The sequence below is a fragment of the Dendrobates tinctorius genome, unplaced genomic scaffold (genome assembly GCF_039654945.1).
Source record: "Dendrobates tinctorius isolate UK_male_01 unplaced genomic scaffold, ASM3965494v1 ptg000257l, whole genome shotgun sequence".
NCBI classification, from domain to species: Eukaryota; Metazoa; Chordata; class Amphibia; order Anura; family Dendrobatidae; genus Dendrobates; species Dendrobates tinctorius.
This window is the reverse complement of record NW_027361924.1, coordinates 5,172,341-5,186,448: the sequence shown is the minus strand read 5'-3', so window position 1 is coordinate 5,186,448 and position 14,108 is coordinate 5,172,341. Positions and strand designations below refer to the sequence as shown.

Below are 14,108 nucleotides of genomic sequence, written 5' to 3'. Positions count from 1 at the left end.
TTGCCACTGCGCTTGGGGCTACTTTCAAAGTTTTCCCAATTTTTCAGACTGACTCACCTTCATTTTTTAAAGTAATGATGGCCACTCGTGTCTTTACTGGCTAACAGTCTATTCAGTAGGACTATCAGCTGTGTATCCACTAGACTTCTGCACAACACAACTGATGGTCCCAACCCCATTTATAATGCAAGAAATCCCACTTATTAAACCTGACAGGGCACACCTGTGAAGTGAAAACCATTTCCGGTGACTACCTCTTGAAGCTCATCAAGAGAATGCCAAGAGTGTGCAAAGCAGTAATCAAAGCAAAAGGTGGCTACTTTGAAGAACCTAGAATATAAGACATACCGTATTTTCATTTTTTCACACTTTTTTGTTAATTATATAATTCCACATGTGTTAATTCATAGTTTTGATGCCTTCAGAGTGAATCTACAATTTTCATAGTCATGAAAATAAAGAAAACTCTTTGAATGAGAAGGTGTGTCCAAACTTTTGGTCTGTACTGTACTTCTGAGGACATTGCTTAAAATTGGATAAAGTCATGCTGAGGATATAGTGTGGTCGTTTACTTAAAGTTTTTTTTCCCCCATTCTATAGATAGGCAGTAACTCGTCTATTGTAGCGGTCCCACCGCTAAGGCCGGGTTCAGATAGCGTTAACCAGCCCTATCAACGCATAGCATTGATGGGCTGCGTTAACGCTATAGCATAACGCGATATGCGTTATGCTATACCGCTAGCGCTGATGATTCATCAGAGCTAGCTGTGACGGAGCCTCAGGATCTGCAGGCCGCGTCAGAGGCTCCGTCAGTGCTTAACGGCACATGGCGAGCGTGTGCCGGTTTACGGCATGCAATGCGCTAGTTAATGGGAGGCTATGACAGCGTTAACAGACTGGGTTATACCGCGGTGTAACGCAGTCCGTTAAGCGGACTGTCATATTTTTTCATGAAATGGCTATGGCGATTTTTTTTTTTTTTTTTATAAATATTGCCTCTTCATGCCGTTTTCCAGAAAATGGTGGTGGTAGTTTTCACAGCCCTTAACAGATTCTCATGTTGATTTTTAAGTTTTTTTTGTTTTTTTTTGTTAAGCTTTATCCGACTGCACCATCGAGTTAATGCAACATCAATGGCTATAATGTTTTATAAATACCAGGAACAGTAAAAGTCTGATTTAAGGATACATCAGACACCCCTGCTCATTCTCATATCCATTAGTCTGAACCCAGGAGCCTTTCCCAGTCGGGTTTATCAGATCACCCCTTTTGTTCTGCAGTAGGAGTTCTTTCCTTCCCCTAATTAACTACAAAAATCTAAGACTTTGATGAAATCTGCTTGTCCACGCAAGAAATTCTATTAACTAAAACCCCTGAACTTTCTTGTTTCCCACCTAATTTTCTTTATAGATATTCAATGTTGTGTTAAGGTGGCTATACACTTTAGATATAGGGATTTTTGTGTACTCACCGTAAAATCCTTTTCTCCGAGCCATTCATTGGGGGGGACACAGATGTCTGTGTCCCCCAATGAGGCGTAGGAGAAAGAAGTAGGTTGATGGTTATTCGTGAAGCTGCCCTACAGTTTTGTCCATATTTGTCGTACACTGCAAAACACCTTTTATGACATGAGGAACAATTATTTTTAAAATGTTTTGACGACACGCTTTAAAATTGTGATCTCTGGTACATCTTTCCCTTAAACAGTACCAATTATTTTCAAGCGGTTGACTTCTCAGTCGATCGATCTTTGCTCTATTTCACTTGATAAACAAATCAAGACTATTGGGTATGGCCACCTTCAAGCCAACCGTAGACCATAGATGAAAGTCTGCCGTAATAGTTTCTGAAAACCTCCCAAATTATCAGGCAAAGATTTTCACTCAAGTTGTATTTGTTTTCTGCCCATTTTTCATCTTTAGTCTTATTACCCTAAATTAAAACTTTTTCGGAGGTGATCATTTATCGTGTTGGATTCCATAGTCACCGTTTTGCCAGTTTTTAGAGTCTATCATTGGTCAGTCCATTCATATCAACACTGTCTCACTCTTCTGCTCTGATTTCCTTAGCAACTCAAGACATAGCATTATTTTAAAAGGTTTCTCCATCTACAGGCAACATGTGAACGAGGCTTTACTGCAATGGAGGAAACCCATCAAAAGAAGCTTGAGGATCTTCAGAGACAACATCATAGAGAGCTGGAGAAGTTGCGGGAAGAGAAGGACCGTCTCTTAGCAGAAGAGACTGCGGCTACCATATCGGGTACATGACTGACGGCTAACCATGATACTCTGTACTAGTAGTCTAGATCATTTTGACTACTTCACCGAGCTTCTCTTCATTCAGCCAGCTTTGCCACCCTCTTAAACATTTTCATTCTTACAGCCATTGAAGCAATGAAAAATGCACACCGCGAAGAAATTGATAGAGAAAGGGAGAAATCCTATAGATCTCAAGTCAGTAGCATCAATGCGGACGTGGAATCATTGCGGAGGCAGTATCTGTAAGTTGTCTCCCTCTAAACTGGTTTACAGAGCTTTCCTCCTGACCAATACTGTCTACTATATACTCGGTCTTGTACTTCTGCAAGATTTTCTCTTGACACTTTATGTATGACACATCTGAAATATGAATTTGCTAGTGTTCTAGCATGCAGTACTGTTGCAGGATTCTATTTAAGGTTCATATGGTCCTTCTTGCAGGGAAGAGTTGCAGTCTGTGCAGAGGGAGTTGGAAGTCCTCTCCGAACAATATTCCCAGAAGTGTCTTGAGAATGCCCACCTTGCTCAGGCTCTGGAGGCAGAACGCCAAGCTCTACGCCAGTGTCAGAGAGAGAACCAAGAGCTTAATGCACACAACCAGGTGACAGTTATAATGTAGCTGCCTCTTTTATTCTTCGAGCCTCACAACTCTTGCGCAGAGCATCCTCGTTTACGCACATTTGTTTTTGTTGTGTTACAGGAGTTGAACAATCGTCTGGCCACCGAGATAACGCGGCTTCGAAATCTGGTAACTGGAGATGGAGGGGAGGTGTCGCCTCTCACTCAGGGAAAGGATGTTTATGAGTTGGAGGTAAAACCATTTTTTACTGATTTCTTTCAGCTTTTAAAGGGCTGTGTTGAAAACTTCATTTACACAGGATAATTGTAACCTTAAGCAAGCTCTGATCACATCCCGGTTAACCAAGAGCCATGATTTTTATTTTGGCATAAGCTGAAGAACCAGCGTTTTGCTCAGGGGGTCCGACTTTGTTAGCCAAACATTACACTTTTTACACAAGAATAAATTTAGGATTTAAGTTCATACTATACTCCCAGACCATGTATTTAGCATGAATTGTCAGATTTGTCTGACAATCTACAAAATGGTTAACCTGCCTGTATAGCAGTCGTCTTATATTATTGGCCTTGTGTTTCCCTTCCATCATGAACATGTTTTACGATTACCACAAAGAGTCCTGCTCTACATGTTCACTGTTTTCCAGGTCTTGTTACGTGTGAAGGAGTCTGAGATCCAATACCAGAAGCAAGAGATCAGCTCCCTGAAGGACGAGCTGCAGACAGCTCTTAGGGTAGGAGATGCACCTCTGAATTTATCTCCCATTACATTGTAAAGCAGTCACAATAAAGTAACTTTTTCATGCCATGATGAACTTGTGTTGTCATAATGCACTCATTATATTCATGTCACCCAAAGGATAAGAAATATGCCAGTGATAAGTACAAGGACATCTACTCTGAGCTGAGCAATGTGAAGGCCAAGGCTGAGTGTGACATCAGCCGGCTAAAGGAGCAGCTGAAAGCAGCCACCGAGATGTTGGGCGACAAATCCCCTGAGAATGCATCGGTGTCTGGATATGGTAAGTGGAAAAACATAGCAATTATTGTGTGCTGACATTCAGAGGAGGGTGGGGTTTGAATGATATACAACCATATAGAAACTTGTTCTATAGTGGAAAATGGAAGGAAAAATGTATCGCATAATCTAGTTTGTAACACAAACTATTGTTACTAACTAGTGATAAGTGAACGTGTTCTGATAAGGTGCTATCCGAGCATGCTTCAGTGCTAACAGAGCGAATTCAGCATCAAAATTAACTATTGACAGGAAATCAATTATATTTATAGATAGTTTGGACACACCTTCCCATTCCAAGAGTTTTCTTTATTTTCATGACTATGAAAATTGTAGATTCACTCTGAAGGGATCAAAACTATGAATTACCACATGTGGAATTATATAATTAACAAAAAAGGTGTGAAACAACTGAAAATATGTCTTATATTCTAGGTTCTTCAAAGTAGCCACCTTTTGCTTTGATTACTGCTTTGCACACTCTTGGCATTCTCTTGATGAGCTTCAAGAGGTAGTCACCGGAAATGGCTTTCACTTCACAGGTGTGCCCTGTCAGGTTTAATAAGTGGGATTTCTTGCCTTCTAAATGGGGTTGGGACCATCAGTTGTGTTGTGCAGAAGTCTGGTGGATACACAGCTGATAATCCTACTGAATAGACTGTTAGAATTTGTATTATGGCAAGAAAAAAGCAGCTGAGTAAAGAAAAACGAGTGGCCATCATTACTTTAAGAAATGAAGGTCAGTCAGTCTGAAAAATTGGGAAAACTTTGAAAGTGTCCCCAAGTGCAGTGGCAAAAACCATCAAGCGCTACAAAGAAACTGGCTCGCATGAGGACCGCCCCAGGAAAGAAAGACCAAGAGTCACCTCTGCTGCGGAGGATAAGTTCATCCGAGTCACCAGCCTCAGAAATCGCAGGTTAACAGCAGCTCAGATTAGAGACCAGGTCAATGCCACACAGAGTTCTAGCAGCAGACACATCTCTACAACTGCTAAGAGGGGCCTTTGTGCAGCAGGCCTTCATGGTAAAATAGCTGCTAGGAAACCACTGCTAAGGACAGGCAACAAGCAGAAGAGACTTGTTTGAGCTAAAGAACACAAGGAAAATGGACATTAGACCAGTGGAAATCTGCACTTTGGTCTGAGGAGTCCAAATTTGAGATCTTTGGTTCCAACCATCGTGTCTTTGTGCGACGCAGAAAAGGTGAATGGATGGACTCTATATGCCTGGTTCCCACCGTGAAGCATGGAGGAGATGTGATGGTGTGGGGGTGCATTGCTGGTGACACTGTTGGGGATTTATTCAAAATTGATGGCATACCAGCATGGCTACCACAGCATCTTGCAGCGGCATGCTATTCCATCCGGTTTGCGTTTAGTTGGACCATCATTTATTTTTCAACAGGACAATGACCCCAAACACACCTCCAGGCTGTGTAAGGGCTATTTGACCATGAAGGAGAGTGACGGGGTGCTACGCCAGATGACCTGGCCTCCATAGTCACCAGACCTGAACCCAATCGAAATGGTTTGGGGTGAGCTGGACCGCAGAGTGAAGGCAAAAGGGCCAACAAGTGCTAAGCATCTCTGGGAACTCCTTCAAGACTGTTGGAAGACCATTTCCGGTGACTACCTCTTGAAGCTCATAAAGAGAATGCCAAGAGTGTGCAAAGCAGTAATCAAAGCAAAAGGTGGCTACTTTGAAGAACCTAGAATACAAGACATATTTTCAGTTTCACACTTTTTTGTTATATAATTCCACATGTGTTAATTCATAGTTATGACGCCTTCAGAGTGAATCTACAATTTTCATACTAACATATATATAATTTTTTTTTTTTTTCTCCAGATATCATGAAGTCTAAGAGCAACCCAGATTTCCTGAAGAATGACAGGTCGACCATCAACAGACAGCTGCGGAACATCAGGTCCAAGGTACACGCGGGCTCTCATACTTCAGGGAAAAAGATATTGAGTGATCGGTTAGCCCAACAGATTTCAGGAGATATGGATGTCTGGGTGATTGACACTGATAAAGAAATATTATTTCAAGATCCATGACAAATATTCTATTCTTTATTACTCGGGTCAACTCCCAATATTTCACTAACCTGAGAATGAGAGTCTTGGCAGGACCTTTTTATCACACTTTTCTCTATAAAGTAGACTGAAAACTTTTTTCCTCTCCTGGAGAATTTGAGGGTGCTGAACACCACAAGAAATTGGACATCCATATCACCTGAAGTTTCTCTGCCTTACAGATTTCAGCTCACATATGTATGCCTCAGAAATATTAACAGAATTATATAGTGATGTTAAAATAGGGATAAAACTATAAAATAGAAATAATACACATTTTCGGCCCCTTTGCCCACTCCTTGGACTAGTCAGTTTTCTAAATGGCCTGTTTTGTAACTTGTTTTTCAAATCCACAAACGTCCCCCCATTTATCCTGCCTGATCCTTGTGATTTTATCTCCCTAGTTGGTCACTCCGTATAGATCATAATTGTCTGCCTGTTAGTAAGTATATGTGAGTGGTCTTCATCTCACTATGTCCGTGCAGGATCCCTGCATGATATCATACGTTCCCCAGGTTTTACGTGGTATGGGGTGATGGGAAGGGATCGGAGCACTTTGTCACATGGGATTCATGCGCTTTCTTTGTCTGTGTCTGTGTGTCCCTTTTTTGTCCACGGAAGTCCGTAATTGAGCAGGTCTCATGGGATAACTGAAAAGTTCCACGTACCAGGTTCCCTGACATGTAGGTAAAAAAAAATGAGGCCACCAAACTCTGCATGCACAACTTTTCTCTCCATCCTAAGTGCCGCTTCCGCCGGCCTGTTCCTTTCTTATAGCCTGCAATCTTCACTGTGAATTTTTTTTTTTTTTAATTGACACAGAAAATTCCAGAAAGATGATGGCACATTTCAAAGAAATGTCCATGTTACTCTATGTAATGGGCTTGGGTTAAAAGGGTTGTCCGGGAATCTGGATAGGATAGGATCGGATCAATAGCCGATTGGTGCAGACACCTGACACCCGCACCGATCAGCTTTTTTGCGATCTGCTGTAGCAGCACAGCTGTTAGTGTTTTGGCCATTATTGGTACTGCAGCTCAGCTCCTATAGATATGTTCTGATTGGTAGTACCTGAGATTGGCCAGTGTACAGAGCTACATCAGTCCGCGTTGGGTCACCCTATGTAAAAATTGTGGTATATTGTGTTTTATATACTAGTTTGAGTCCGGTGTCTCATACTCTAACATGCCCTACCTAAAACATCGTAATCTGTATCCTGCTCCAAATGTAGAAACATCTCCCTAATATTCATCCACTTTTTCTCTGTTGGTAAACTGTACAGCCCTTTGGGGTGGTATATTACATCTCTTACTATGTAAAACAGAATAAAGTCCTTGGTGCACAATCTGCACCAGAGGGGGCTGGCACAGACAAGTGTTCGGGTTCAGTTAGTCTAATGCTTGATTCATGCATTAGTTATGTAGTTGGCCAATATAGGTTTTCCTTGAACTACAACTGGTTGGTTTACATATAGGGGGTATTGCCATCTTGGACAGGAAATGTCATAAATGTGTAACAGATGCGGTTCTATCTTGAAAGCCAACACCATCTCCGGAGTTTAGGAACAGAGAGGTGGCAGCTCATCCTTGGCTTTTTCTATTCAAAAATGGCCTAGCAAGTGTAGATGTTACAAAAATCTGAGATAGAAAATCCACTGCTTAAAGTGAAATCAACTGAGTTTTATTCCGCAAACCCACTGGGGAAAAGGATAAGATTGAGGTGGGATGGATGCCGCCACATGGTTGGTCATTGATGAAGTGGCGCAAGTCTGTTTTAGTTATTTTTAGAGGGACTGTGGGCAGATTTTAGCGACACACCACTCAAATCTTGCTAAGACGATCCTATTTTTACAAAATATACTTCAGCATCACTCCAGTGAACATTGTATTTAATGTAAGAGATTCAGACATCCAAATGTGCCGTATTAAAACAAAAAGGTGGTTAGTGCCTCTCCTAGTTTTTTAACTATTGACAAATCCTCCCTTTTTAAAGTTTTTGGTATCTTCACATTTATTGACAACTTGACAGATTGATTTATCAATATGAAGCAAAATATTAAAAGATGATTCATGAGCTCCTTGTTCCATCACCATTATTATGTGGTACGACTGTCACCTTTTGAATTTTTAAACCAAATGCATCCTTATTTCCAAAGAGATTGTAATATACACCCTTTAATACTAATGGTATAATTGTCACTTAACCCAACGTGGCCCACAGCTATGGTCTCTTTCACGTATGGTATATTCACTTTTTCCTCACATCCATCTGTCATATGTGACCCCTGTTCGTTTCTTCAGCATGCAGAAACTAATCACTCCATTTTGTGTGCGCTTACACCCCCCCCCCCCCTCGGCACTTGACTCTTACCGTGTCCTTTTGCCTCAACATTTGCCGTTTTTTTTTCTTATTCCACCCCAATGCAGAGCCTGAAGGAGGGGCTGACAGTCCAGGAGCGCCTTAAAATCTTCGAATCCCAGGACTACAAGAAACACTAACGTCTCCCTATTTCTGCTGCGTGTCTCTTCGGATGTGGAGCAGAGATGCACGGCCCTGGACCCATCGGGCTCAGGGGACTCTGATGTGCAGCTCTTTGCATGTCAACGTGGCTCTTGAAAATGTGCAAGACCATTCAGGTGTTGAAATGGTTAATTCCTGTGGGTACTTCTCCAGCTCAATGTCTTTCCCTAAACCCCTTTCCCTTTCTTGCTCCAGGATTAGGGCACATTAACTCGCCTTCTCCCATCTTGTTAGAGCTTTAACTCTCATTCCGAATTGTCAGTATTAAGGCACCGGTGCCGATCAATAAGCTATCAGGTGTGATGACATTGGACCTTCGGGCCTCGTGCTGGCCCCATAGTGCTGCTGTCTGCAGGAGAAGGGCTGAATCGCAGATATAGAAATGTGACAGGGCTACCTGCCTGGGTACAATCAGCACTACACCCCTCACAATGTATGTAGTTATTTATAGATGTGTTTGTGTATAGTATGTGTACAGAAGGCAAACTGCTTAATCCTGCTCCTGAAATTTTGCTGTGAAACCTGTGATATGCTTGATGCAGTAACTTTCGGGGTGCTCTCATTTCTTAGGACTCGTCCTTTTTTTTTACAATGGGGAAAAAAGGGCTGACCAGGCAGCCGTGTGGTTTGCTGTACTAATAATGCTCTGTCATCAGTTCAGGATGTGAAGTGTCTCATCCCTGCCGATTCTGGCATCTGCATCCTGCCAAGTGGTCGCACCAAAAATGTATCTCTGAAAGTTAGCGCACAATGACATTTTTTTTTCCATTCTTTTCTTTATTAGTTTCTTGCCTATTTGAGCATGAGAGTGAATAAAGTCTTGAACTTTTAGCAGCCTTTTATTTTTTTTTCACAGACGGTACCGGTCATTTTGCAAACATGACTAGCTTTCAATATTAAATGCATATTCTCCAAGTTGTTTCTAGCTAAGTTTTTAAAACTTTAGTCTCTCGGTTTAGTAATTTAGTCATTTTTTTCCCTTTGGAAAAATGCTTGTGGAGCTTTTAATCCAAAGTCTGAAGGGGATTCAAAAGGAATGTAAAATATGAATGATTTTGCCTTTTCCTTTCTGTTGGATCCACATCTAACTTTGGCTTATCTGGGGTTTCCAGTACAATTGCAGAAATAGCAATCCTAAATTAATGTTATTTCATATGGGAACTTCACTTTTTGACAGGTTGGCAGCTCAGAATATGAACGTTGTGGAGTTTTTTCATTCTTATGATGGTCTAGTAGAATCTATAAATGGGATCCAGAATACTGTACATGAAGTAACCAGGATTTTTTTTTTCTTTGTCTTTATTTTCCATTAAAGTAAATCTTATCTTGTAATGTGGCTACTAAGAAAAGCTTTATTACGGTTTTATCTTCCTTTATTTTGGGCTGTATGGATTTCCATGGAAATGTTAGCCTATCCAGTAACCAAGAACCATTGATCTCAATGTGCATTTTCATGGGCCCAAGTAATATTAGTGATAATGCAGCCTATCCATTCACTGATTCTTGGTCGATTTCAGTTTGGCTTGTTCTCATGGGTCCTGTTCAGCCTAAAAATTGGGTAGGCACTTGCTGATAAGGTAGCAGTATGGATTGGCACTGTTGGGTGCTGACTTTTCCCATAGTACCCGCGGCTCCAAGAAGGCATTGGCAGGTGATAATATTACATTTGGAAGGTATTACTTTATGTGATCGTGGTGTCGTAAAGTGACTTATATTTCAGTGTGAAGGTTTGTGGCATGTTGTTTTTTTTAATGTGGTTGTTTTTCAGAATGTTTTTCTTTTGCATTGGAACATGGAGGTTTGATGAGAGGGCATTTTATTCTCCTGTACTGGCACCTAAAGGGTTTTTTTTTTGATCACGAGCAGTTCCCTTTTAAAGGTAATGTTGTGTATCTCAACCCAGCTGAGTGTCCAAGGGGTTGGAAAGCGATCTTATGGAAGGTGACCTGAGCGTCGTTATGTTCAGTCCTGTGATAGTATGTATTCCGATGGATGTGACGGCAGAGCGGAGCTAACCGCTGTTGTTCAGTTTGTTATAAATCTGTGGATCGAGGAGCAAGAAAAAAAACCTTGTTTGTGGTGTATAGCGAAATCCTCTATATGTAGACTCTAGATCTTCGTCGATCGTTTTCTTGGAAACCAGTTTGTATTAATGCCATGACTGCCGTATAATTGAGAACAGTGAGTGTGTTTATTGTAACAGGGTTTTGGAAATTTAGTCCTTACCTGCAAAACTTTGTATGACCCTCTTGTGTAGTTAGCGCTACATTGTGTTTACTTGCTGTCAATTCAGAAAAAAGGCAATTGGAATGGAGAAGCTTGAAATATCCAATACTGCTTCTGTGTTCTTAATAATGTCTTGCTCGCTTAATTTAGGGTCACAGTATAGCTGTTGTTTCACTTTATTTTTATATTGGTAGCTGTCCAGTTGCTTGTAATTTTCACAAGATCTTTTTGTCTTGTTTCCAGCATGCATGTGTTGCTGCTGTATTTTATTAAACATCCTCTGCTCGTTTATGCAGCTCCCGGGGGGGTATCAGAATCTCCCACTGGGCGACATAAAAGTATTGCTGTGAAGCAGAGAAAATAAGGAGATAGTCTGAATCGACTCATGTTTTTTAAGCAACCACCAGAGCAGACTGTTCCACTGATGACATACATTTTGCCAGCAATCCCTTAGCTGTCTCTTCAGCATGATCTATACATCCATGCATTTGTGGGTCACCCAGATATCCAGGTGTCTTGCATCATCTGTAACATGTAAATATCTATGTTTAGAAACATCACCGCAAACCTGGAGTATTCTCAGTTCCTTCTTTGTATACATAGTATACACATTTCTTTATTTTAAAGGGGTGTTTGAGGGGCAGCGGGTTTAATCCTGTCATATGCTAGTGTGTATATGGTCGTAATGTATTTAGAATTTTTTTTTTTTTGCGATTTCACTTCCTTCTCCTGCAGGATATGGTGCACTTTAGGGACCTCAATGAAGGTAGAGTTAGTGCATGCGCAGGTCCCAGCTAGAAATCACTTGTCTGTTTTTAAATGCCAGATAATTTAAAAAAAAACCTGTATAGTATTCAGAATACACTTTGTACATATTTCTTAATTCCAGAGAATAGTGAGGTTTTTGTCAGACTTGTGTTTTTAATCCTAAAACTCCCGGATGTTTATTTTTTTTTTTTTTCCTTCTTTAAATCTTGTGGATTGAGTGTAACATTTGGAGTTAAATGACCCTTGTAAGTTTTTGATAATGTTTTAGAAACTCACCGAATGTGAGTCCTGCATTTTTCTGTCCCATGTAATATATATAAATATACGTTGTAGAGGATTGTACAGCCGGCCTCTGACCAGTATTCCACATTCCTCCAAGTGAGCACCTGGCTCCTCTTTTCAGAGAGACCGGGTGCCAGCTGCTTAAATTAATGGAGTCTTCTGTTGCCCGTGGGTTCTGCAGCATCAAATTTTTTTTTTTTTTTAGAGGAGATAATGTTTTCTGTAATATGTAAATAACTTGCATACTTTTTCTTTGTAAGATAATCCAGGTCTTGGTTTATGACTGTTTAGGCTCCTTTGCTGCCAGTGCTCTACATTTATAATCTGTTCTGGCAGCAAATGGGTGGTAGATGCCTCTACAGACCTTATGCACTGTTCTGCCGTAGAACATATGCAACCAAAAGATTGTCGAACCCGAAGTTGTGGTGCTGACACTACACTAGTGATGAGCGAGTATACTTGTTGCTCGGGTGGTCTCCGAGTTTTTTGTAGTGCTTGGAGACTTCGTTTTGCCACAGATGCATAATTTGCGGCTGCTAGACAGGCTGAATACATAGGAGATTCCTCACTTGTATTCAGGCTGTCCAGCCGTTCCAAATCATGCAGCTGAGGCGAAGAAAACTAAATCTCTGAGCACTACACAATACTCTGAGAACACCCGAGCATGCTCTGTGAAACTAGAGTAACGAGTATACTCACTCATCACTACACAACACCCTATTTGAAGACCACAACGGCTTATCTGGTTTGTCCACAATTTGTTAGGTTTTCTTGTTTGTCCTAAATATTTATCCTAAAACACGATCGATGTGGGTCTAGCACTGGTAATGCAAAGGGGCCCCCATGAAAGGGCTCTTGAGGATCAGATGGTAGAGAATTGCACTTCCTGCAGTCTCCAGCATCTTCAGTCATCAGCTATTGTAGCACTTAGATTGCAGGCAGACTGCCGTTGTCACAATAGGACAACTGCGGGTGAACAAAAAGTAGCATTTCCTGTCTGAATTTTCTTTAGTGCGGTGGATGCCTAGCTTTGATTACATAGAGCCCCTCCCCTGACTCCTACCATCTGCCTTGGCCAAACCATGTGCACCCCCCTAGGGGCGCTCACTGGACAGCCCAATAAAATATGCAAGAAACAACCCAACTCCAGAAAAGACAGGGATACCAGAGTTATAGTTCTTCTGTCTGGATATATATCGATGTGTCATTCTAAAAATTACTTTTACATTTTATTATTGTTTTTATGATGCCTGTTGCTGCATCTACTGGTTCAGTATACCCTCCAGTGCTAGCTGGCACCGTAGGGTTTATTGCAAGCAGCAAATAGGCTTAAAATTACATTGATGTTCTTGTCTCTCAGTACAACTTATAGTATGAATGCTTTCATTTTTTTCCCTCCTCTATTTGTGGTGATATCTTTTAAGTTCGTCCCTCGACTTGCCTGTTCCTGCAGCTCACTTCGGTCATGTTATTTCTTCCCGCCGGACGCGTGCGACTCGCTAGGTTCCTGTGGATGTAGCTGATCATTTTTATTTTGTAAATATTACCTAACTTTACATAAACTATATCGTAATAAACTATTTTTGCACCACCCTTTACATGCTGTCTGAGTGTTCTCTGTTGGTGAGCAGCTGATGGAAGGGCACACACTTTCTGCAAGATGCAAAGAACACTTCCACTTGGTTTAATTCTGTGAAGGTAAATTATACATCTAGGATCATAATAAAAACCTTTAAGGGTGAGTGCACACGCTGCGGATTCACCTGCATTTTTTTCCGTGTGGATTTGCAGGTAAAACCACAAGTAAAGTGACCACCGGTTTTCCCCTGTGGGTTGACACCTGTACAATGGAACAGGTGCCAAACCGCAGCGGAATCCGCAAAAATAATTGACATGCTGCGGATTTAAAACTGCAGCAAACCCGCGCAGAAAAATCCGCAGTATGTGCACTGCGGAATTGAAATCCCATAGGCTAACATTGTACTGTACACTTTTTTTTTGGAACTACTGCGGATCCGCAGGGCCAAATCAGCAGCGTGTGCACACAACCTTAGACTTAATAATAATAATAAATTTTATTTTTATAGCGCCGACATATTCCGCAGCACTTTACATTTCAGAGGGGATTTGTACAGACAATAGACATTACAGCATAACAATAATCACATACAGTAGATTATAACAAATACCAAGAGGAGTGAGGGCCCTGCTCGCAAGCTTACAGTCTATGAGGAAAGAGGTAGACACGAAAGGTGGGTGGTAACAGTTGCCCTGATTGTATGGACCAGCCATAATGTTAAGTGTGTAACAGTACAGACACAGAGGGCTAATGGATGCATAAAGCATGTGGGAACATGATGCTGGGAACCTGGTTATGGT

General features: G+C 41.3%; 1 protein-coding gene across 13 annotated transcripts in view; it reads left to right on the top strand.

Moving 5' to 3' along the window:
- MPRIP (myosin phosphatase Rho interacting protein) overlaps window positions 1–13,327 on the top strand; it is an 87,418-nt gene extending 74,091 nt beyond the window's left edge. For 5 of the 13 annotated variants that reach the window (XM_073558520.1, XM_073558530.1, XM_073558527.1 and 2 more), the window contains 8 exons: window positions 2,115–2,262; window positions 2,386–2,503; window positions 2,703–2,862; window positions 2,962–3,072; window positions 3,485–3,571; window positions 3,697–3,859; window positions 5,704–5,789; window positions 8,360–13,327. In XM_073558520.1, the coding sequence (XP_073414621.1) occupies window positions 2,115–2,262; window positions 2,386–2,503; window positions 2,703–2,862; window positions 2,962–3,072; window positions 3,485–3,571; window positions 3,697–3,859; window positions 5,704–5,789; window positions 8,360–8,431 (945 nt within the window). In that variant the 3' untranslated portion in view covers window positions 8,432–13,327. Of the gene's footprint in view, window positions 1–2,114; window positions 2,263–2,385; window positions 2,504–2,702; window positions 2,863–2,961; window positions 3,073–3,484; window positions 3,572–3,696; window positions 3,860–5,703; window positions 5,790–6,337; window positions 6,386–6,554; window positions 6,621–8,359 lie in introns of those variants that run through there. The other 8 variants (XM_073558522.1, XM_073558532.1, XR_012226522.1 and 5 more) reach the window with 7 other exon arrangements.
- Window positions 13,328–14,108: the final 781 nt, after the last annotated feature.